At 33.7% G+C, this 27582-nt stretch overlaps 1 protein-coding gene across 1 annotated transcript; it reads right to left on the bottom strand.

The window, feature by feature from the left end:
• Positions 1–1172: 1172 nt before the first annotated feature.
• On the bottom strand, positions 1173–26812 carry LOC137398187 (uncharacterized). Its single transcript, XM_068084294.1, has 13 exons — positions 26725–26812; positions 22405–22580; positions 22030–22131; positions 14425–14527; positions 13765–13953; positions 7839–7989; positions 6872–7046; positions 5646–5744; positions 4990–5064; positions 4696–4759; positions 4232–4288; positions 2606–2753; positions 1173–1455 (listed from the first exon to the last, which is right to left on the bottom strand). The coding sequence occupies exons 1-13, from the start codon at positions 26810–26812 to the stop codon at positions 1356–1358; spliced, it is 1527 nt and encodes a 508-aa protein (XP_067940395.1). The 3' UTR covers positions 1173–1355.
• Positions 26813–27582: the final 770 nt, after the last annotated feature.

Below are 27582 nucleotides of genomic sequence, written 5' to 3'. Positions count from 1 at the left end.
CTGCTTGGGGGAGACGCCTAAAGAAGGCTAGGGGTGGGCTACGTTACGATCGGACCTGATCAGAAATGCGATAGCATTGGAGATCAGGCCCTCCAGTAAGTAGTCGGGACCTAAACTAGCCAAGATAGGGTCTCAGAGAGCAGGCCGTGCTAGCCTTCCAAGTGAGCCTGAACTGCGGATACCCAGCCGCGGCCTGACCCGACCACTAGGTGTGTCAGGCAGGCCGACGGGGGGAAGGCCCAGTGTTCAGACTACACTGCCTTGCTAGGAAAAGTAAAGCTGGCTCAGCTACCGGGGCCAGACCTTTACAATATTTTCTATAAAATAAGTTTTATAGAAACATGAAAATTATTGTAGACTGCTATTTATATATATGTATATGGCATGTATATATATAATACGTGGAGCGAAATGTTGTTCCCTGCAATTCATAGCAATGAAAATTAAAAATACATTATAAATCTGAAAAAAGCTGACACATGAATATAGCATGAAGTGTTTCAATATCAAAGAATTTGAATCATACATCAAAAGATGATCGAAAAAACAGTTTTCCCAGTTCCCTAAATAGCAGATACAGAAGTGTTAGTAATTATTTGCTAATTTTAATTTGTTAATGCTTTATAAAATAAGGAATAATTAAATCTACCAGCTTTAACATTAAACTGACTGTCAATAATAAAAATAATATATTTTGATAATTTGGTTGCGCAAGTGAAGGTTGTTTTAAGCCTTGCATATGTTTAATAAATAAAAACAGTATTTTTATATTTCAGCTGGCAAGAATACAACTCATATGAACCCGTATTGCAACTTAAAAAATAGATCACAATTCGCAAAGAATAATTTATAATAAAAATGACTACAGCGACGGTTTATTATCAAAAATAATTTGTTAATTTTTAGATAGAAATTTGGCGCTTTAAAAACCTGAGAGAACAACTCCAAATATGCATACTTTTTTTCAAGTGCTCAGCACTCGATAGTCTCAAGGCGATTTGATGCCTGAGCAGTGCTAGAGAACTTGGATGGAGTCAGCTCAGAGCACATGAAACTGTCCTCAGATGATGAGACAGAGTGGAGGTCATTGCTGCCGTGTCTGCACTCAGGGTCAGCATCCACAGAGTCACCAGTGAGTACTGTCAAATATTAAAGATTTGATGAACGATCTTAAAATAAACAGAGACTGTGAAAAGACTCATCTAAACCAACTCCTCATAACAGATCATTTTACAAAAAAAATAAAATAGATTTTGAAATGAAATGGTCCTGCAACAGAATAGAAAACAAGTGTATGTTTTAAGCTTGACCATCTTTAGTCATAAACTTGGTACATGGTTCACTAAAAGATATTTTTATGATATATGAACGAGAGAGCTGGCCTTACCGCTATTCGAGTTTGCTTCATTTATCATCACAAGATGAGCTGGCGGAGCAGATGGCATCCCGACACTCCTGAAATATGACAAACTCCTAGAGTACTTGATGACAAGCTTCAACAATATGTTACAGGAGTGAGAAGTTGAACAGAAACTTATCTGTTTAGTAACTAACTGATCAAATTTATAATATGATATAATATAATAATATGAAAGCTGCCATATTTTAGGTTCTAATTATAACCCAAATCATCTCTTGATGCAATTTTAATAGATTTCAGTATCTAGAAAAAGGCTTGTAGAACGGAAAACATTCAATGTATTATATTATAATTATATTGTATGTAATAAATATATAACTAATAATAAATATTTCATAAATATCTATAAAATATTTATATATAATATAACTTACTGCATATTAATATAATTAAAATCTATTACATGTATATTAGATTATTATATATGATCAATAGATAAAAATATATTGTAAATAAAATATAATATTATTATTCATTTTATGTATTTTAAATTATTATTCGTTAAATAATATATTATTTCAAAAGCATCTATTTTTCTTGTTTTGTTACCATAACTAAAAATAGTAAGTAAAGATCATAAAACCAGGGCTCATTTGCCTTGCAAAACAGTAGTTTATTACAAAAGCTCAACAGACATGAAATTAATTCAGCGACAGTAAGTCTGCAGCACTTTGTTTCTATGATGTTGTTAATTCAGCGACAGTAAGTCTGCAACACTTTATTTCTATGATGTTGTTTTTCCCCAAAATCAAAATCCTGCAAGTCAAGCAAGTTTTGTTACTCGCTTGACTTGCAGGTTTCATTATTGCGAAAGATGGAACCGGCACTTGCGAATGATGGGCAAGAAAATGCCACGCAAGCCATTCCATTTTAAACATTTTCCACACTCAACTCATTTTTATTATGATTTGAGCATGTGTTACTAAGCGAGCCAGGAGTGTGACATTATGACCTCTGGCCCAGAATTCCTTAATTTTCACAAAACTCCTGCATTAACCAGCATAATGGAAAAGAGTGCATTGACCTAGAAGCATGCAAGACAGATTTCTAGAATATTCATGCACACAAGTATATCGGTTAATAAATTTACGGCAATGCCCTGTTTGTCTATCGCCACCATATGTCTCATGATCACTGTTATGTAAGGTGAGGAGTTAACACAAACAGCAAATATAAGGCACTTACAAATATTCATGAACTGGTTGGGATGGAGTCTGGGAGGGCTGTCTAGCCTCAGAAAAATCCTGGTGATCCTGGATATATTGCTGCTCAAAAACCATAGAGGTAGTAGAGTTTGACACTGAAGCTGGGACATCCAGCTCCGCAGCCATCTCTGTATGACACATTAGAAGCTTTGTGGCAGTGGAGCTAATGAAGGTTTCACAACTATTGTACCCATGGAATTTCTGTAGCTACTGTAGTTATAGAATACCAACGGCTATTGAATTATTGATAATAAATATTTTTAAATAAGCAAGACCAACACTAATAAAGCCTAACTATTTTTCTCAAATGATACCTCAACAGCTGAAAAGGTAATTTGCTAAAAGCAAAGGAGGCTTCTTTATCATAGACTAGCTGAATACCCAGAGTTCCACAATAATATAATAATTACCTAGTGAAGATGAGCAATGTAAGCTAGTAACTTAAGCTAGTCTAAACATTTACTATAAAGTCATGTCTGACGTCAGCTTAATAGTAGTTTTTGTTACTCGTAATGATCTCTAACACAATCATGATGTTCAAGCATACTAGCAACAACCAATAGTATTTTTCTAAGCGCTTTAAGCTTGTGTTGTGTAACTGATGTAATTAGGATGACAATTATTCCATTGTATAGCAATGTACCCGCTTGGCCTAATGGTTTAGCATGTATAGAACAGATTGGCAAACAAATGAGCGGCTATTATTTCGTGGCGGTCTCGCTACGCTGTTGTATTCTCTTATCTTCGCTCATGTTGCTTAAGTTCAAGGCCAACACTTTGATGATACGATAGAGAGATGGCTACATGGCGCGAAGGAGCCCAGACACAAATATCGAGGAAACTCGGCATGGAAACTTAAGAAATCATGAGCATACTAGTGAATTAGCAGCAAACCCATCAGAAATAGGTACAGACCAGCTTCAATATACAACATCAATCCATTACGCTCTTAGGCGGAAATATTATTGTAAAATTTCAAATAAATAATATAAGATATTTGTTATATCATATTATATATTAGATTAAATTTTGTAGAACTCATTCCAGAGTTCAAACAAAAACAGTATGACAGAACTAAATGTAAAACTTCATTAACACAGTAACAACTAGTGAAGAGAGGTTTTTTAGTTGCTATGGAAACAGGTAAATAGAGGTGCAGGTTCAAAAATGCAGTTTCAGAAAATAAGTGAGGATGGGTGACTTGTTTCAACTCACACTAGATACAGTCCAAGTTGCATGTACTTATTCCAATACTTGTTACTATTTTTATGTCTGATTTGAGATTTATACCAGATTTGTCCCTTTTATAACCAGAACTGTTGTTGTAGGCAATCAATAAATCAAAAAAAATATTTGTCAAAACATTACGCATATATAGTTCCATCTATAGTTTCACATTCTAAATATAGTACATATTACTCTCAACATTTACTTTGAGAGTAATATGAATTGATATTACAATTATGAAAACTAAAAATATAACATGAACTAATAAAAGTAAAATAGAACTACTAACAGAAAGAATAGTGAGAACAAACTAAAGACATGATCTAACCGTATATTCCACAAGCACCTAAGTGTATCACATAACAACTAGCAAACTCACCAATCCGTTCATCTTGTTGGTCAACAGTTCTAATAGTACGGACATCTTCTTGGACTTCTAAAACAATAACTTAAATGATAACTCAACGAATGATGAGTAAATAAGTGCAGGACTCCTAGATGACAACTCCATGCGTGCAAACTCGTAAATATGCCAGACTAGTCTATAAATAACCATTCAATGAACTACAGTTCTACTAATCCTTTGTGGTTGATACATCTATGAATGATAAATCTATGGGAAATAAATCTATAGACGATGAATCTATGAATGATACCTCTATGAAAAAAAACTATGAATGACACATCCATGAATTATATCTCTATGAATGATACATCTGTGAATAATAACTATGAATGGTAACTCTATGAGTGACCAGTAACAGTTGAGCACAAAAGTTTACAAAAACTACGATATAGAGATTTTTTCTGCCTAGAATCCTAGTGTAGACTAAAGGCAATTACCTCCTCCTAGTCCAGAGTCAGTGATGGAAGTAACTTTAGACATGGCATCCATGAGAGGCGTCTTCTGCAAGAATAGACAACTGTTAAAAGGATGCTTAACTGGCCTCCAAACATTATTACACAAAATAGAGAAATGCAGATGTTTATGTCTATGAAGGTTAGTAGTATCCTTGAATATATTAAGATGCCTATGTCTATGAGAGCTAGCATCCTTGGATATGTTCAGATGCTTATGTCTATGAGAGCTGACAGCCATAGAAGGGTTCAAATGAGTGCTAGCTAAATTGTACTTACCAAAGGTCCTCCCTCAAAGTAGGTCATAGATTGCTTCAATGTGAGGTTACTTCCCTTACGGTACAACTCAGCTAGCTACAAAGAGAGTGTAACTCCCATAAATCATAAACATTTAAAATTTAGAGACGTGAGTAAACCCAGAACTTTATGGATTACCATAGAGCAACCCTACAATACACTGGAATATTAAACAAATTATGGATGTCTATACAGACAACTGGAATAAAAAATACATGAGCTGTATATAATATATCAAATAAAACAAATAATAATACATAATAGTGTATAAAAAATAAATTAATCATGTAAATAAGTATGATAAATAACATAATAATATAATAAAATAATATACATAGTAAACATATATAATATACAGTATATATTATATAAATGTTGAAGTAAATAATAATTGTCTAAAGCATAATGACTCAAATAAAACTAATAATAAGTTCTGAATATGAAGTATGAAACTAAAGCTATAATTAGGTCAAAGAATAAATAGGTCGAAGAATAATTAGGTCAAAGAATAACTTGTACTTGACACAGTTTCAAGTCTCCTTGAACTGAAAGTAGCTGACAGTCAAGTACATGATATTCTTTAAACTATCCATAGATTATCTATAAATATGTCTCTATGTATGAGTTTAATAACTTACAAATCGTCGAAGGTCATTCGGAAATCTAAAAATAGCAAGACTAGAGTTTTTGCTGACCAAATCATTGACATTCCTGAGTGCGATGTTTTCGAACGCAACCTGAAGAATAAACGTAATGTTCGTATTTACTACAATGAGACCACTCAAGCGTGTTTTTGTAAACATGGAGAAAACTTGTTTGATTGCGAGATGAAAATGTGTATGGTGTTAGTGAACACTCTCTGCTATTACAAGCCAGACTGCATATCTTATCAACCAGAATTAGCTGAAGATGAACTTACCAAAATGTGTAGTAAATTAGTAAATTTTATCAGAAAATATCGGTATTTTGCTATCATTTGTGATTGCTTTTAATGTTTGAGGTCATCTGACTGTCAGGATGTTTCAAGTTTAAAATCGATAAAACTACATATCGATTAAAATAATCAGATCAATCGAAAGTGTGATCAACCGACAGAATATACATGTAGATGCACAATGTTTCAACTTGAACACAATAGCAGATACCAACTATCACAACCATAACAACTAGTGATGTCATTTCTCACTTTTTTCTTCTGAGCATTTTAATCGTGATCAAGTTTTATGAACTTTAATCTGAAATATTCTAGTAGTCAGATCACATCAAACATCACAAACAATCACAAATGATAGAAAATACCGACACTTTCGGAGGAAATAAACTAAAAAAATTGTGTTAGTTTATCTTTAACAAAAATAGAAACAAAGAAGAAGCCAAATGAAGTAATTATCAGTTTCTAGTTTATTGACAAGGTCATGTGTGAGACAATATCATTTCATTGAATTTTAAAACATGGAGAGTGAATATGGCCAAAAGAGAATGACTCCTGAGAGAGAATGAATGGATACAGAGAAAGTTTTGGTTCCATGGTTACCTAACAAGAGACCTAAATGAACAGGTTTTCCCCTCGTTGACTCATCAATTATCTGTATAGCCTTGGAACTTTCCAATTGTTAGATTGAAAGCAAATGTCGAAAAAAGGACAGAAGAAAAACTGATCAAGCAATCACTTTAAGGTGAATATGTTTAAAACAAAAAATTTCTTACAACTGAATATTCAGCGCATAGAAAGTGATGTACTCTAAAAGGAAGGGGAATCTAAAAGGAAGGGGCGCGTGTACGAAACCTACAATGAATGCAGCTCACAAATAAAACAACTAGAGCTGAGGCTAGCTGAGAAGTAGGTACAAAGACAATAACTCACAAATAATACAGCTGGAGTGGAGGATGGCTGAGGAGTAAGCAAAAGGTCAAGGACAGCTTTGTCTCTCATCTGTTCCATTGGAACTTCTTCTGGATTCCGTAAAAAGAGACAATATGTGATGAGAAGATTGGGAGAGTAGAGCACCACCACATAGTCACAGTTCTTGTATGTTTCCCTACAAGATTAAGCAACCAAGTACAGTTTGTAATCTCCGACATGATTGGCTAGGTATAAGCGGCTTTGGTCAGCTGATTGATGATGCAATGCTTACCATATTTTCTGAACTATATGTGGTGACTTCTTATAGTTCGGCCAGGAGTGCATCTTATACTTCTGAGTGAGTTATGTGTGAAACTATTGACAGATTATTACCAGTTTTAAGCAAGTTATTTATGCTATAACTAACAGAATAATCCCAAACATGCTATATTACCATGTAGTGTATGCGTATTATATTAACATGCTCAGTTGTGTCATGTAGTGTATGCATATTATATTAACATGCTCAGTTGTGTCATGTAGTGTCTGCAAACTGTTCAGCCTGTTGTTGGCTCCATTATAATTGTGAGTAACTTTTTTAACATTTGTTCTTGGTGTTGGCTTTTAGGAAATAAAGCTGTCTAAAGTGGCCACTTATACTCCACTGTCACTTATATTACTTCATGAGAGTACATTTCATGGCTAGTACTACTTACATTCTGGAGTGACTTACAGTACACCAAATACAGTATGTCTAAGTGTGAGCAATCCAACTTGAAGAACGACAGCTACTGGGCATGACATGACTTGTCTGGACATGTCTGAGTCCAGTGCACAGCTGGAGACATGCCCAGTAGCTCCACCTGTCATTCCTGTCACAAGGTATGGGAATTGAACCTGTTGTTTACAGATCAGGCATGCTAGACCACTAGGCTACGACTGCTCTCTGCTTACATCGACTGGCATCACTGAACTCTGTGATACTCACTCATCAGACAGATCTCCTGTATATAGAATAACCTCTGCATTGAAGTATTGTTCAAGTACAGAACAGAGAACCGAGTCGAAGTTACGATACTCTGGTGGCAGATCTGCGGTATGGGCGATGCAAATAGTTACTTTATCTCCTCCCACCATATCTACAAAAAACAACTACTAACTGAATAATAATAACAACAACTACTGAGGTTAAAAGATAAAAATATCTCATAACTTCATTAAACCAATAAAATAAATACATAAGAACAAATGTTATTATAAAATACTAGAAATTTTAAAGAAATAAGAACGGCTTATCTACCTGTAGTAAATCTTTTTTTCGAAAGTTTAACATCCATTAAATGCCAGGCATTCAGCTATTACAATCATATTTATGTTAAAAATAATAAAATACTAGAAATTTTAAAGAAATAAGAACATTTTAACATGTTTATGTTAAAATAAACATCCAAATATTTAATTCAGCAAACGTATATAACTACAAATAACTACATTTAATTTGTTAGCTATGTAATCTGACACCGACACAAACGTTACAAGACAAAGGAACAATGATTTCTATGACAAGAAAATTAGAGGTCATAAATAAATAGGAAGAAGGCCCTGTATTGTTAATATTGCCAAGAAATATGGTTGCAATCAATTACCAATTGCGATTATTGATATTAAAAACAAGAAATTCGTTAAAGCAAACACAAGGAGGAGCTTAAAACTGCCAATTTGAAAGAGTTCGAGGCCATGCACGAGATCAGCGTTCAAGTGGGACAACCATCTAGTAATGGCAAGGAAGTAGAAAAAACTGAAAAACCTACATTGGCAAAAAAATTCAAGTGTTTAGTTTACTGGTGTGGACTGGTACATAAAACAATACTGTACAATGTATGTATAATGTATATTATTAATTTATTTAAAAAATTAATCAATATATTTTTCATGTTTTATTCATTTTTTTTTTTACTTATATATACACTGATCTACCATATATAAATACACTGGTCTACCATATATAGATACACTGGTCTACCATATATAGCTACACTGGTCTACCATATATAGATACGCTGGTCTACCATATATAGATACACTGGTCTACCATATATAGATACACTGATCTACCATATATAGATACACTGATCTACCATATATAGATACACTGGTCTACCATATATAGATACACTGGTCTACCATATGTAGATACACTGGTGTGCCATATATAGATACACTGGTCTACCATATATAGATACACTGGTCTACCATATATAGATACACTGGTCTACCATATACAGATACACTGGTCAACCATATATAGATACACTGGTCTACCATATACAGATACACTGGTCTACCATATATAGATACACTGGTCTACCATATATAAATACACTGGTCTACCATATATAGATACACTAGTCTACCATATATAGATACACTGGTCTACCATGTATAGATACAATGGTCTACCATATATAGATACACTGGTCTACCATATATAGATACACTGGTCTACCATATATAGATACACTGGTCTACCATATATAGATACACTGGTCTACCACATATAGATACACTGATCTACCATATATAAATACACTGTTCTACCATATATAGATACACTGGTCTACCATATATAGATACACTGATCTACCATATATAGATACACTTGTCTACCATATATAGATACACTGGTCTACCATATATAGATACACTGGTCTACCATATATAAATACACTGGTCTACCATATATAGATACACTAGTCTACCATATATAGATGCACTGGTCTACCATATATAGATACACTGGTCTACCATATATAGATACACTGGTCTACCATATATAGATACACTGGTCTACCATATATAGATACACTGGTCTACCATATATAGATACACTGGTCTACCACATATAGATACACTGATCTACCATATATAAATACACTGATCTACCATATATAGATACACTGGTCTACCATATATAGATACACTGGTCTACCATATACAGATACACTGGTCAACCATATATAGATACACTGGTCTACCATATATAGATACACTGATCTACCATATATAGATACACTGGTCTGCCATATATAGATACACTGATCTACCATATATAGATACACTGGTCTACCATATATAGATACACTGGTCTACCATATATAGATACACTGGTCTACCATATATAGATACACTGGTCTACCATATATAGATACACTGGTCTACCATATATAGATACACTGATCTACCATATATAAATACACTGGTCTATCATATATAAAAACACTGGTATAACATATATAGATACACTGGTCTATCATATATAGATACACTGGTCTACCATATATAGACACACTAGTCTAACATATATAGATACACTGGTCTACCATATATAGATACACTAGTCTACCATATATATACACACTGGTCTAACATATATAGGTAGATACACTGGTCTACCATATATAGATGCACTAGTCTACCATATATAGAGACACTGGTCTACCATATATAGATACACTGGTCTACCATATATAGATACACTGGTCTATCATATATAGATACACTAGTCTAACATATATAGATACACTAGTCTAACATATATAGATACTCTAGTCTACCATATATAGATACACTGGTCTTCCGCATATAGATACACTAGTCTACCATATATGGATACACTGGTCTACCATATATAGATACACTGGTACAATATATATAGATACACTGGTCTATCTTATATAAATACACTGGTCTACCATATATAGATACACTGGTCTAACATATATAGATACACTAGTCTACCATATATAGATACACTAGTCTACTATATATAGATACACTGGTCTACCATATATAGATACACTGGTCTACCATATATAAATACACTGGTCTACCATATATATATACACCGGTGTACCATATATAGATACACTGGTCTACCATTTATAGATACACTGGTCGATCATATATAGATACACTGGTCTACCATATATAGATACACTGGTCTACCATATATAGATACACTGGTATACCATATATAGATACACTGGTCTACCATATATAGATACACTGGTCTACCATATATAGATACACTGGTCTACCATATATAGAGACACTGGTCTACCATATATAGATACACTGGTCTACCATATATAGATACACTGGTCTATCATATATAGATACACTGGTCTACCATATATAAATACACCAGTCTAACATATATAGATACACCAGTCTAACATATATAGATACACTAGTCTAACATATATAGATACACTGGTCTACCATATATAGATACACTAGTCTACCATATATATCCACACTGGTCTAACATATATAGATACACTAGTCTAACATATATAGATACACTGGTCTACCATATATAGATACACTAGTCTACCATATATATACACACTGGTCTAACATATATAGGTAGATACACTGGTCTACCATATATAGATACACTGGTATACCATATATAGATACACTGGTCTACCATATATAGAGACACTGGTCTACCATATATAGATACACTGGTCTACCATATATAGATACACTGGTATACCATATATAGATACACTGGTCTACCATATATAGAGACACTGGTCTATCATATATAGATACACTGGTCTACCATATATAAATACACTGGTCTACCATATATAGATACACCAGTCTAACATATATAGATACACTAGTCTAACATATATAGATACACTGGTCTACCATATATAGATACACTAGTCTACCATATATATACACACTGGTCTAACATATATAGGTAGATACACTGGTCTACCATATATAGATACACTGGTATACCATATATAGATACACTGGTCTACCATATATAGAGACACTGGTCTACCATATATAGATACACTGGTCTACCATATATAGATACACTGGTATACCATATATAGATACACTGGTCTACCATATATAGAGACACTGGTCTACCATATATAGATACACTGGTCTACCATATATAGATACACTAGTCTACTATATATAGATACACTAGTCTACTATATATAGATACACTGGTCTATCATATATAGATACACTAGTCTAACATATATAGATACACTAGTCTAACATATATAGATACACTAGTCTACCATATATAGATACACTAGTCTACCATATATATACACACTGGTCTACCATATATAGATACACTAGTCTACCAAATATAGATACACTAGTCTACCATATATGGATACACTGGTCTACCATATATAGATACACTGGTCTAACATATATAGATACACTAGTCTACCATATATAGATACACTAGTCTACTATATATAGATACACTGGTCTACCATATATAGATACACTGGTCTACCATATATAAATACACTGGTCTACCATATATATATACACCGGTGTACCATATATAGATACACTGGTCTACCATTTATAGATACACTGGTCCATCATATATAGATACACTGGTCTACCATATATAGATACACTGGTCTACCATATATAGATACACTGGTATACCATATATAGATACACTGGTCTACCATATATAGATACACTGGTCTACCATATATAGATACACTGGTCTACCATATATAGAGACACTGGTCTACCATATATAGATACACTGGTCTACCATATATAGATACACTGGTCTATCATATATAGATACACTGGTCTATCATATATAGATACACTAGTCTACCATATATAGATGCACTAGTCTATCATATATAGATACACTGGTCTACCATATATATACACACTGGTCTAACATATATAGGTAGATACACTGGTCTACCATATATAGATACACTGGTCTACCATATATAGAGACACTGGTCAACCATATATAAATACACTGGTCTACCATATATAGATACACTGGTCTATCATATATAGATACACCAGTCTAACATATATAGATACACTAGTCTAACATATATAGATACACTAGTCTACCATATATAGATACACTGGTCTTCCACATATAGATACACTAGTCTACCATATATGGATACACTGGTCTACCATATATAGATACACTGGTACAATATATATAGATACACTGGTCTATCTTATATAAATACACTGGTCTACCATATATAGATACACTGGTCTAACATATGCGTGCAAGACACTGGAACATCAAGCCGACACTTCTATTCACCTAGGCAGCTAGATGCCAGCTACATAACATATTCAAATAGGCAGCTAGAGGGCAGCTATATAACATATTCGATTAGGCAGCTAGAGGCTAGCTATATAACATAGTTAAATGACACATGTTAATACACAAAGGAGGTGGTAACACACAAACCGAGTACTCATGCCCGTAGAATTCTTTGCTTACCTTCACGATTGGGAGCCATGTACTGGGGTCTCTTTGCTTACCTTCAGGATTGGGAGCCATGTACTGGTATCTCTTTGCTTACCTTCAGGATTGGGAGCCATGTACTGGGGTCTCTTTGCTTACCTTCAGAATTGGGAACCATGTACTGGGATCTATTTGCCCACCTTCCGGATTGGGAGCCATGTACTTGGCTCTCTTTGCTTACCCTCAGGATTGGGAGCCATGTACTGGTATCTCTTTGCTTACCTTCAGGATTGGGAGTCATGTACTAGGATCTCTTTTTTTACCTTCAGAATCAGGAGCCATGTACTCGGATCTCTTTGCTTACCTTCAGGATTGGGAGTCATGTACTGGGGTCTCTTTGTTTACCTTCAGAATTGGGAGCCATGTACTGGGGTCTCTTTGCTTACCTTCAGAATTGGGAGTCATGTACTAGGATCTCTCTGTTTACCTTCAGGATTGGGAGCCATGTACTGGGGTCTCTTTGCTTACCTTCAGGATTGAGAACCATGTACTGGGATCTATTTGCCCACCTTCAGGATTGGGAGCCATGTACTTGGCTCTCTTTGCTTACCTTCAGGTTTAGGAGCCATGTAATTTGATCTCTTTGTAGAAAAGAAAAGTTTAGGTGTACAGTCATAGTCGTGATGTAAACGGCGCCTCCTCCGAATCAAGATGAATGTGATTAGGCCAAAAACTACTATGACAATGAACATGAGGACTGCTGCCACAATCCCAATTGTTTGCTCTCCTGTACTTGTGTCTACAGAGAGAGAGAGAGAGTGTGTGTAGATGGAGTGCTTTGCGTACTTCCTGGAAGTAATGGTGAATACCATTTAGCGGAGCCATATAAAGCACTATAATTGGGTTGGGTATCCACAGGCAGATGGAAAGAAAGAAACAAGCACTAAAAGTCTAAGAGAGCTCAATGAGAGTTAACCTTAGTTGGTAAGAAGGTGTCTACAATGTAAACATACAGTACAAATTAAACTATCATATACAGACAAAAGTAATACTTCAAACAGAGTAATAACATAACTAAACACAGTACAATATTATATATAGACAAAGGTAATACTTCAAACAGCAATAATATAACTATGTACAGTACAATATCATATATAGACAAAGGTAAAACTTTAAACAGCATGCTAGTATATAGCAAAGCATACATACATCATAACAAATAGTAATAATCAGGAGTAGATAATTCACCAAATTCAAACAAATTTACCTTGAACTATTTCTCCTAAAGACCTGCTTGTAGAACAAGGTCTACACTCTCCAGCAATATCACAAAGGCCTGCGACAGGACATAATGCCATCTGTGGTTTTACCTGCATACAGAGTATAGACATCTATAGTTATAGGTGCTTATACTCATGCTAGCTATGTAACCATGTAAGTTCTTAAATACATGTACAAACAATTCATACAGATTTCAGTGACATGCCTATACAAAGTAGATGAAAGGCAATCGGGTATGCATACAGCTGGTCTACACATGTTTTGTTTTCCAATGCACAGTCCGCAGTTTGATAGCTGTAGGTGTCATATATATGTATATATATTTCTCAGTGTTGGTGTGTGTAAATGTCCTTTGGTATGTCAGGCTATAGCTGTTAAAATATTTGTTTTGCTTTCGTTTTTGAATTTGTTTTGCAGAAAATTTGATCTCAAAACCTCTCCTTCACCAGATGAAGCTAAACCATTGCGCTACACGAGATTAATAGATATATTTGGGGTGATATGTGTGACTATTTGGGTGAAAGCACCGCTATGCTCTACGCAACGTGATTTAAAGAATAGAGAAAGCATAATATTTTTATGCTTTATTATTTATCTTGAGGTGTTGACTGATGTTCTAAAAAAAAATCAAGGAAATTGACCAACCAGAAGCTGAGATATAGCCAGCCAAACACAGGTCTACCAAAAAACATAAGTTTTTTGGTAGTCATCAATATATGACGTATGAAATCGACTCGTGTGCCATTGGTCAATTAAGCCAACTAATGCGCTCTCCTATAACAATCACGGCGTTTTAATTGGTTTAATCCCTGAAAGTATAGAACAATCAAATTGAGCCTAACAATCATTGCTCTGAGAATTCCGAACCAGTCCCTCTGACGTGTAGATTAGTTTTAGAATAAAATAATTACACGCATCTATTATTTCGCAACATTCTGCTATCAATTTCTACAAATTATATTAGTTACATCATTTATTCTATACACAGTTATATTATTATTTTGTATAATATGCATTATGATTATAATATTTATCATAAAAAATAATCATAGATAAGATAATAGATCAATAGAAAAATCAAATCAAAAGTTATCGTTTTCTTTTTTTACAGCAAGAGCAGCACGGTCAAGTTATTCTTTTTAAGATTATGGCTGTAGTGAACTTACAGTCCGTTAATAGTGACGATAATCATGAAAATCAACTAAATGCTGCGGTAGATACACAATAGAAAAATGATGAATAAACAAAAATTCACATTCTCATTTCTTATTCTAAACGACTTGCAATCGCGGATGTCGCATATAGACTATACACGCGCCGTTCGTTGAACAAAGGATCTTCGGAGCATATCCGTAGAGATCGAGTTAAAATTAGAAGCACAATAGTCAAAATATGCTCTTCTGTTTTGACAAATCACGTCGAGGGGTTGTGGGCAAATGCCTTTACCACATAATGTTTGCTTGATTTTCCTGAGAAACCAGAGCTAGTCTGTAAATTATTTACTATCGCGAGTAGCTTTTCACATCTCGTAGCCAAAACAATCATTATGCGTAACGGCGGTAAGGGTGCACAACTCCGGCACATGAACATTAATTCGATTTTATACGTCACAGTTTTCGGGATTTTCGAAGGGTTTTCCTCTGATTCTTTATTAGGTAGACCTGTGTTTGGCTGGCTATATCTCAGCTTCTAGTGGGTCAATTTTCTTGATTCTTTTTTTAGAACATCAGTCAACACCTCAAGATAACTAATAAAGCATAATGATATTATGCTTTCTCTATTCTTTAAGCTTGCTCTAACAGCTCTAATTAGTAAGTTGCTAGTCTACTCAAATTAGCCATTGGCAATGTGCCAGGCTAATGGCAAGTGGTAAGCAACTACATTACCTTTCACTGTTTATAAGCCAATTTTTAATACTCGCGCAACGCCGGGCATTCCGCTGGTATATATATAAAATCAGTAAAACAGACTATTACTTTAGACAAAACATTTCATTACTAATAGTTTCATGCTTGCTGATAGCTTTGAAAAGTACTTTGACAGCAAGCATGAAACTATAAGGAATAAAGTAACTGATATGAATTTAGATTAATAAAAACATAATTGAAAAAGGTTTTTCGTATACATTTTAGTAAACCTTTAACTAAAATTTTATCACTTATCTGGAGTTTAAACTTGCGGTGGCAATCTTCGTGAATTGAAGTTCAGCAGAATGTGAAATTCTAATTCCAAAATTTTAACAGCTATAGCTGGACGTACCGAAGGACACGTCACAGACGACAAACTCTGAGAAATATATATACAGATATACACCATAAAACCTATATTTGAACGCCATCTTTATTTGCATGCCATTTCCAAATTCTTCGATCATTACGAACCCATAGAAAATGATCAGTAAAAAAGTTAAATTGTCAACAAAATCGTACTAATAATGAGTTAGTTACATCAATAACAATTATTCCCTTCGTTGTTGCTGTTAATATCGAAGTCCATTTTTCTAACTCCAAAGCTTTACGATTTTTTGTTATAAATTTAAAAGCAACCCTACAGAAACAATTAACATCTGTAACAAGCTAATAGTAGCTTCCTAATTAAAGATGTGGTTGCGTCAAAAAGGTCGATTTAATGAAATTAAGACCAATAAAAGGCTAAAACATCAGCTGCAATTTGATGTCATTTTTGTCTTTAGAGACTAATCCTGTCCAGAAATATATGCGTTTGAATGAGGCCATCTTTTAAAAAGCTCACATTCGAGCGGGTGCTTCATTCGTGACGTGAGTGATACATCTGAAAAGAGTTCACGAGTGATAAATATAAGGTCGCTTCATTAGCCAATCATCAGCACGAAATTTTTATATAGGTCGTAATAAATATTATCACTCGTAAAACGCGTTGTCTGTGATCTCAAATTTAGGGATTTTACTCTATTATTAAATCGCATGGACATCGATATTTACCAAATTAATTAACACCGTTACTTTAATGAATTACCCGATCGACACGTTTTATTGACGAATAACAAAATTCTAAAAATTATTGTAAAGTTACTGCGAAGGTGACTTCGAGTTTTCTGGGCATCAGGTGGTTAATGTGCTACGGAGGAAGATAGGAGAATGGAGGTAAATTTATCTTTTACTTTGAGTCTCCTATAGATATACTGTTGAGTTTACATTCAGATTATATTTCATTGTTTGAGGTTATAATGTAATTTCCCGCGCATGCAAGAGACGTATGTACAGTGAGTTCTTGATGGCTCCTTTTTAATCCATAGCATCTAGCAATACAATGGCTTAGATTGATGAATATACCAAAGGTAATAACTTTAGTACTTATTAATACATGTACTAATTAATCATATTATAACCTAATGCTATCACCAATCATAGTTATTATCTTTTATCGTTTCACCTAGCTATATTTTTGTCTAATTTTCTTTGGCAGTTTCATCTAGTAAATTAGATTTATGATTTGACTTTAGATGTTTACTTCTCACTTGTTGAAAGTGAAGAAAATCGATTGATCAGTAGATACGTGTTACAATGACGTATCTATGAATGACATATATTTATTGAATTTGTTTTATTGATTACAGGATGTTTATGTGGTCCCACCAGCCGAAGCAGCTTTGTCAGTGTGAAAACTGTCATAAATGGGGAGAGAGACTTGAATGTGTGCTGCATAAACCATGATGTTTTGTTTGAGTTTGCTGCAGTAGATGAGTTTGTCTTATTGTATTAGCTGAAACTATGTGAGTGGCCACGACTTGATGGATATTTTTAATAAAAGCTTTGCTGAGACGAAAATTTTTTGCCTGTAAAAATTATATAATAAAATAATATTGTTGAAGATAATGCAAAACATGATTTCCAGAACATTGAATGCATCATAGCCCCGTTGACACCTGTGCTGAAATTTTGTCTAATAGATGGATTTATGAAGTGCAATCGGAGCTGCCTGGACCGGCGTTTTTGCATAGCTCGACCATTGGTTTAGTACTTGAATCAACAAATCAAATGTGACCAGTGAATTTTTTTTCTACAAATTGATACCAATAATGACTCGATAACGTTGACAGTCGACTATACAATGTACATGACTTTTAGGGATGTAGTTTGTTTCGCCACATAATCTTTTCAAAGACGCAGCTAGCTTATTTTACTTAGTAAGAAACTAGTTTTCGGTGTGGGCAATGATATACAGCACCACCCCAAGGATAGACAGTGGGCATCCTGTGGGCGGGACTTTTGGGGATCTGTATATCATTAGTGCGGGTAGCGACGGAAGTGTGCCGATACAAAGACCTTTTTCTACATAGTTTGCTTGGCAGAATTACCGTAGACCGGTAGAATTGGTAGTCGGTACAAAGATGTTTACACAGCATTTAGAAAAAGCTAATATGACAAGCTTTTAATTTGCTTTGTTTGAGGCGTTTGAGACATTGGTAATAATGTATCTGTAGCTGGATTTAAAATTTTATTCTAGCAAACACGAGCAAATATAAGATAAAATTTATGCCAATATAGCCACGTAGGACTAGACTTTTATCGCAATAGCCGATGTGATTACGAGAGTTAGTGACAGGTTGTATCACGCATTACATCACTTTGGGCAAGTCTGGGCATGGTTTTTGCCCTGAGCGTTTTTACCGCGATTGAGTCTTTTCGATTTTAATCTTCAAATATCTTGACAATGAGATCGCCTAACACAACAAACAACAAATCAACTGATAGACATAGAAAAATACTTTCTTTTAAAATCAACTCAAATTTGACGCAACTACATCTTTAATGCAGTCGTGTTACTCAGACGTATGTGAAAAACCCGTAAACCAATTACCATAGATATAGTAGGGTTTATTATATTTATGACAATTATGATGGAATTTTTAGGCTACCGTATTTTTCGGACCATTAGCCGCTACTTTTTTTGACGATTTGAGCCAAGCGGCTTATATAAGGGTGCGGCTGAACAGTGGCTTTTTCTTTCACCGCTAGGGCGCATTAACCAGAATCTCTGGTTAGTGCGCCTCTATCGGTGAAAGAAAATACGAAACAATGCCTAATGGTACTGTTCCGTTAGACACTAGGTTAAAAGCATCGTTTTAAAACGCAAAGTTGCTGCCGCGTTAAAAAGCACCGTCCTGAGTTCTGCAGCCTATACAAAGGTGCAGCCTATGTATTGTTTTATTATCGTTTTTTGGAAAATAAAGCAGATACGGCTTATATAGGGGTGCTGTTTATAGTCCTAAAAGTACGGTATATTCAAATCCGAGTTTAGAGTTCTCTTTTGTAGCTTAATTAATTTGAAATCACAGAAACTCGTTTATTAAAATTCCAAGATGTTTCAAAGCAATCAATGAACATAGCTAAAGATTCAGAGTAGAGAAATTGTGCTTGTCATTTGAAAAGACTGTAGGTTACGCATGCGTCTAAAGGTTTATCATTTTTTAGGTAAAATGTAGTTTAAATAGCGACACGTAAAAGTATTGCTGTGATAATTAAGCTGTTTGGACACTAAAATTGACAAGTTAAGCAGTGCAAAAGAAGAAGAGTTGAGATCAGCAGACATTGTGGAAAGTATTGAACAGCCAGAAAACTATGAAATGATTTCAAGCGAAAGCAGCAATTCGAATGCAACTGGCCGAGTAGGGGATGCAAAAGCTTTTGTTTCTGAATGTATTATAAATACGGTTTGTTTATGTCACTTGTTCTTGAATATATATTTGTAGCATTTGATGGATTACTATTACATAACTTATGAAATTTCAGATTTATAGTATATTATTTGATAGCATTTGCGATTATCGAAACTTGGCTTACAATGGATCGACATTCATTTACGCACCAAAAAGTATGAATTGTTACAAATAACTAGTGTCGGGATAGGTTGAAGTTACTTCTTTTTCCAGGTTGACATTTTGCTCTGGAGTCATGCCAGGTCTCTTTCGTACTTTCGCATTTCTCAGATGACTGGTGGCGTATCTGGCATCAGGTGACTTGTGGCGTATCTGGCATCAGGTGACTGGTGGTGTATCTGGTATCAGGTGACTGGTGGTGTATCTGGCATCAAGTGACTGGTGGCGTATCTGGCATCAAGTGACTTGTGGCGTATCTGGCATCAAGTGACTGGTGGCGTATCTGGCATCAGGTGACTGGTGGTGTATCTGGCATCAGGTGACTGGTGGTGTATCTGGCATCAGGTGACTGGTGGTGTATCTAGTATCAGGTGATTAGAGGCGTATCTGGTATCAGGTGACGAGAAGTGTATCTGGTATCGGGTGACTGGCGGTGTTACACCACCAGAAGTTACACCGGTGTTACACCGCAGAAGCAGGAAATAGACCTGCCGTGACTAAAGAGATATTTATATAAAAAGGGTCCCATAGTTAGCCTTAATAATATCGGTTTCTCTTTTTCTGGTCTACCAAGCTGAATATGCCGAATTTGATTCTTGATGAAACCGCTATTTTAATTTAAGCTCTAACCTCGGCTTTGGAAAAACAGATGAACAGACAGACAGCGGTTTTAGAATAGTAAACATATATTTTCTTTTTCTGGTCTACCAAGCTGATGTTGAACATTGAATTGTTGTTGAATGAGTTTGAGTTACAGAGAGTGTGTACAAGCAGAGTCTGCCTTTTTTCCATTCACTTAACACATTTAATTCAACCTAGCCATGCGAGTCATTTGTCAAGTCTACTTCCTGTGTCTGTCGTCACATGACGGCTGACAATCAACCTATGAGAGCTCTCATCAGTCCAAAGAAAGTGTTACGCATTCAGTAAACTGCAGTGAACAAGTACCAAAACTGCAAGCACATTTTTTAACTCATGTCATGAAGTAGGTCAGAAAACGACGCCTGGGTTTAATTTGAAGTTGTGAATGTAGCTTTGGAAACTACTATACGACATTTTTCTGCAGTTTTAAACAAAACATCAAAAAGCAGTTCGACGACAGGAATCCAATGCTGGTGATGTGGCATGACATTAACCTCAACTAATGACCTCATTACAAGTGTACAAGTACTGGATAATCCCTAGCGTCTTATTGTTGAATAAGTGATTTTTAATCTTTGCACATTTTGATGAATAGTTAAAATCGTATTAGCAACCATATTATAAAACAATCTTATTTAAATTTATTAATATTGTATATAATTCTTTTATATAGTACATGTATATTTATACCTTTTTATTATATGCAACATTAAACCATAACTGCCACGAACAACTTTGTAAAAACAATAAAAGTTGTTCGTGACAGTTATGGTTTAAGTTTCTCACATATCACTCTAACCCCAAACATAAAAAGAAGTTTACAGGTACACATCTTTAGATGCCGTGTAAAAACTGCACCGCAACCATTTAAATTGAATGCTAAATGAACGCCAGCCTCTATTTGAACGCCACCTCTAATTGAACGCCACCTCTATTTGAACGCCCCCTCTATTTGAACGCCCCTACGAGAGGGAAGAGTTGAAAAATAGAGCGCAATTGACGTTCAATTAGAGGTTTTCCAATGCATTTATGAATACTTTATTAGAAATTTGAAAACACGTGTTACAGCTAGCGACTACTATAACCTCTCACCTCTACAACAATTACGTCATCAGGTTTGAAAACCTTCGATAAATTCTTTCCATTTAGAGTGAAGTTTGTCCAGGACCAGTCGTCTCGCGCCTCTGGGTAGACCTAAAAATAGATACCACCTGTTCACTTCATCCAGAAGTAGACAAATGCTAATTTCATTTTATTTGACCCAGTTTTACTAGACTAGTTTTAGAAAAGTTTGTATGGCAATAAAAAAACCTTGATTATCCGAATGTGACATAAAATTTCATGAGAATAACAATGAGCGGGACTAACTCTCTAGTCTAAGCCATCACAACAATTACCAACTGTTACAGCAACTACCGGTCTTCATCAACATACGGACAGACAGACAGACAAAGGTACGATCCAAACCTTTGTAACAATAGTAACTGTTTCAGAACCAAGACCATTTTCGGGATCATTCTTCTGGAATTGGAGAATGTAGAAAAGTATATAATAGAGTTTGGGAGCTACTTTGAATCTCACGAGAGCGTCATTTGTTGTGGAGATAGACAGGTTGGGTCGCTCCTCAGGTTTGTAGTCAGCACCTGCAATGGAATCATTTTGTTTCCTGAGTGGAGCTTAACAGAGACTTGATGAAATATTTGAGTATTGAGATTATCAGCTTTACAATAAAAATACGAACTCACTGAGCGAGCAATTAATTCTGGGGATGTTGAGTCTTTCAAACAATTAATGAAAAACTAAACACTTGCAACCTCAGATTGAAAAGACTTGTTTTCACCAACATTATGATCACTTTCGCTAACTCATTTTACAAGTAAACATAAATGTACAATTACATATAGGACCAGTAAAGGATAAGTAGATATACATATACAACTACATATACAACCAACAAAGGATAGGTAGATATACATGTACAATTACATATAGGACCAGTAAAGGATAAGTAAATATACATGTACAATTACATATAGGACCAGTAAAAGATAAGTAGATATACATGTACAATTACATATATGACCAACAAAGGATAAGTAGATATACATGTACAATTACATATAGGACCAGTAAAGAATAAGTAAATATACATGTACAATTACATATAGGACTAGTAAAGGATAACTAAATATACATGTACAATTACATATAGGACCAGTAAAGGATAAGTAGATATACATGTACAATTACATATAGGAACAGTAAAGGATAATTAAATATACATGTACAATTACATATAGGACCAGTAAAGGATAAGTAGATATACATGTACAATTACATATAAGAACAGTAAAGGATACTTAAATATACATGGACAATTACATATAGGACCAGTAAAGGATAATTAAAGATACACATACAATTACATATAGGACCAGTAAAGGATAAGTAGATATACATATACAATTACATATAGGACCAGTAAAGGATAATTAAAGATACATGTACAATTACATATAGGACCAGTAAAGGATAAGTAGATATACATGTACAATTAAATATTGAACCAGTAAAGGATAAATAAATATACATGTACAATTACATATAGGACCAGTAAAGGATAAGTAGATATACATGTACAATTACATATAAGAACAGTAAAGGATAATTAAATATACATGGACAATTACATATAGGACCAGTAAAGGATAATTAAAGATACACATACAATTACATATAGGACCAGTAAAGGATAAGTAGATATACATATACAATTACATATAGGACCAGTAAAGGATAATTAAAGATACATGTACAATTACATATAGGACCAGTAAAGGATAAGTAGATATACATGTACAATTAAATATTGAACCAGTAAAGGATAAATAAATATACATGTACAATTACATATAGGACCAGTAAAGGATAAGTAGATATACATGTACAATTACATATAAGAACAGTAAAGGATAATTAAATATACATGGACAATTACATATAGGACCAGTAAAGGATAATTAAAGATACACATACAATTACATATAGGACCAGTAAAGGATAAGTAGATATACATATACAATTACATATAGGACCAGTAAAGGATAATTAAAGATACATGTACAATTACATATAGGACCAGTAAAGGATAAGTAGATATACATGTACAATTACATATAGGAACAGTAAAGGATAATTAAAGATGCATGTACAATTACATATAGGACCAGTAAAGGATAAGTAGATATACATGTACAATTACATATAAGAACAGTAAAGGATAATTAAATATACATGGACAATTACATATAGGACCAGTAAAGGATAAGTAGATATACATGTACAATTAAATATTGAACCAGTAAAGGATAAATAAATATACATGTACAATTACATACAGGACCAGTAAAGGATAATTAAAGATGCATGTACAATTACATATAGGACCAGTAAAGGATAAGTAGATATACATGTACAATTAAATATTGAACCAGTAAAGGATAAATAAATATACATGTACAATTACATATAGGACCAGTAAAGGATAAGTAGATATACATGTACAATTACATATAAGAACAGTAAAGGATAATTAAATATACATGGACAATTACATATAGGACCAGTAAAGGATAATTAAAGATACACATACAATTACATATAGGACCAGTAAAGGATAAGTAGATATACATATACAATTACATATAGGACCAGTAAAGGATAATTAAAGATACATGTACAATTACATATAGGACCAGTAAAGGATAAGTAGATATACATGTACAATTACATATAGGACCAGTAAAGGATAAGTAGATATACATGTACAATTAAATATTGAACCAGTAAAGGATAAGTAGATATACATGTACAATTACATATAGGACCAGTAAAGGATAAGTAGATATACATGTACAATTACATATAGGACCAGTAAAGGATAAGTAGATATACATGTACAATTACATATATGACCAACAAAGGATAAGTAGATATACATATAAAAATACATATAGGACCAACAAAAGATAAGTAGATATACATATACAATTATATATAGGACTAGTAAAGAATAAGTAGATATACATAAACAATTACATACTGGGCCAGTACATGATACGTAGGTATACATGTACAATTACATATAGAACCTACAAAGGATGAGTAGATATACATGTACAAATACATATAACACCAACAAAAGATAAGAAGATATATTTGTACAATTACATATAGGACCAACAAAGGATAAGTAGATATACATGTACAATTACATATACAACCAACAAAGGATAAGTAAATATACACGTACAATTACATATAGGACCAGTAAAAGATAAGTAGATATACATGTACAATTACATACAGGACCAGTAAAAGATAAATAGATATACATATACAATTACATATATGACCAACAAAGGATTAGTAGATGTACATGTACAATTACATATAGGACCAACAAAAGATAAGTAGATATACATGTACAATTACATATACAACCAACAAAGGATAAGTAAATATACACGTACAATTACATATAGGACCAGTAAAAGATAAGTAGATATACATGTACAATTACATACAGGACCAGTAAAAGATAAATAGATATACATATACAATTACCTATAGGACCAACAAAGGATTAGTAGATGTACATATACAATTATATATAGGACCAGTAAAGGATAAGTAGATATACATATACAATTACATATAGGACCAGTAAAGGATAAGTAGATATACATGTACAATTACATATACAACCAACAAAGGATAAGTAAATATACACGTACAATTACATATAGGACCAGTAAAAGATAAGTAGATATACATATACAATTATATATAGGACCAGTAAAGGATAAGTAGATATACATATACAATTACATATAGGACCAGTAAAGGATAAGTAGATATACATGTACAATTACATATAGGACCAACAAAAGATAAGTAGATATACATGTACAATTACATATACAACCAACAAAGGATAAGTAAATATACACGTACAATTACATATAGGACCAGTAAAAGATAAGTAGATATACATGTACAATTACATACAGGACCAGTAAAAGATAAATAGATATACATATACAATTACATATAGGACCAACAAAGGATTAGTAGATGTACATATACAATTATATATAGGACCAGTAAAGGATAAGTAGATATACATATACAATTACATATAGGACCAGTAAAGGATAAGTAGATATACATGTACAATTACATATAGGACCAACAAAGGATAAGTAGATATACATGTACAATTACATATACGACCAACAAAGGATAAGTAGATATACACATACAATTACATATAGGAAGCATATTTGAAGCATGGAAATACAGTGAATAATGCAGTTTTTTCTGTTGTTTCGTGCTACCACATAAAATTTTGATTAGGGTGTATGATATTGATAGATAATTATAAAATTGACTCATTGAGCATCAACAACGCTTCAAAATCTTATTCTGGCTGCTCCACTAAAACCTTTTTGGAAAGGTGTAAAAACAAGGATGTCAAACAAAGGACAGGTGTTGTGGGTAAAACACTAGCGTGAGCAAAGGTGACCGAGAAGGGCATGTGTAAAGGTAAGAGATAGCTTACCTTTGACAACGAAATTTGGAAGGTTGCCATATTTAGATGCGATTGGTGCAGACACATAATGTTTGTTCGTTCCACACCATCTAAACGGCCTCACCTGAGAATGAAAAGGGAAGAAATATTTTAGATAGGAAGTCCCACAATTTGGCAAATAGCTTGCTGCTTACCTGAAGAGTTTACTAAAATACTGTATTCGCCCTGCGGTAGATAGAAGTAGTCGTTGACACCGAAAGATGGTTCATGGAAGCCTTTCATTGGCTGCACCTGACAAACCGAGCTGCCTTTACTCTACTCATATACCTGCTTTACAGGAGTACTCTGAGAGCAGGTCAGTTTAAGCTACACGCACAGCGCTGTCAGAAATTATGAGACCACCCAAGTACTCACTCCTTTGTTCATCTTAGCATCCTCCCAAAAATCACTTTACACACTCTGATGGCCCTTCCCAGGGTCACCAATTATCAAAGAGTTGTTCAAATTGAGTTGCAATAGCATCACAAAATTAATTACACGTAGTTGAGAATACAATAAGCAGGTAAATAGATTATCTTTTGATCTCTATCAAGGTCAGTTGCATGTGCATTGAAAAAAGTAATTGCCATGTATAGTTGTTGGCAAACTCTGAATCTAATGGTATATGGTTGGTGGTTTATAGTACAACATATTAGTTGTTTATTTTTATTGTTTATTATTATTGTTTATTATTATTGTTTATTATTATTGTTCATTATTATGGTTTATTAGTATTGGTTATTATTATTGTTTATTATTATTGTTCATTATTTTTGTTTATTTATATTGTTTATTATTATTGTTTATTATTATTGTTTATTAATATTGATTATTAATATTGTTTATTATTATTGTTTATTATTACTGTTTATTAATATTGATTATTAATATTGTTTATTATTATTGTTTTTTATTATTGTCTGTTATTATTGTCTATTAATATTGTTTATTATTGTTTATTAATATTGTTTATTATTATTGTTCATTATTATTGTTCATTATTATTGTTTATT

The sequence above is a fragment of the Watersipora subatra genome, chromosome 6 (genome assembly GCF_963576615.1).
Source record: "Watersipora subatra chromosome 6, tzWatSuba1.1, whole genome shotgun sequence".
NCBI classification, from domain to species: domain Eukaryota; kingdom Metazoa; phylum Bryozoa; class Gymnolaemata; order Cheilostomatida; family Watersiporidae; genus Watersipora; species Watersipora subatra.
Note: the sequence above shows the minus strand (reverse complement) of the source record. Positions and strands in the feature narration are given on the sequence as shown.

What these genes read in the sequence shown, in the direction of transcription:
- LOC137398187 (XM_068084294.1), bottom strand. Translation starts at nt 26,812, where the DNA reads ATGAAAGGCTTCCATGAACCATCTTTCGGTGTCAACGACTACTTCTAT. An exon ending in TGACTCTGGACTAGGAGGAG is followed by an intron (nt 4,289 to 4,695) that starts GTAATTGCCTTT and finishes TTATTGTTTTAG; the next exon opens with AAGTCCAAGAAGATGTCCGT. An exon ending in CAACCAGTTCATGAATATTT is followed by an intron (nt 1,456 to 2,605) that starts GTAAGTGCCTTA and finishes GTCATATTTCAG; the next exon opens with GAGTGTCGGGATGCCATCTG.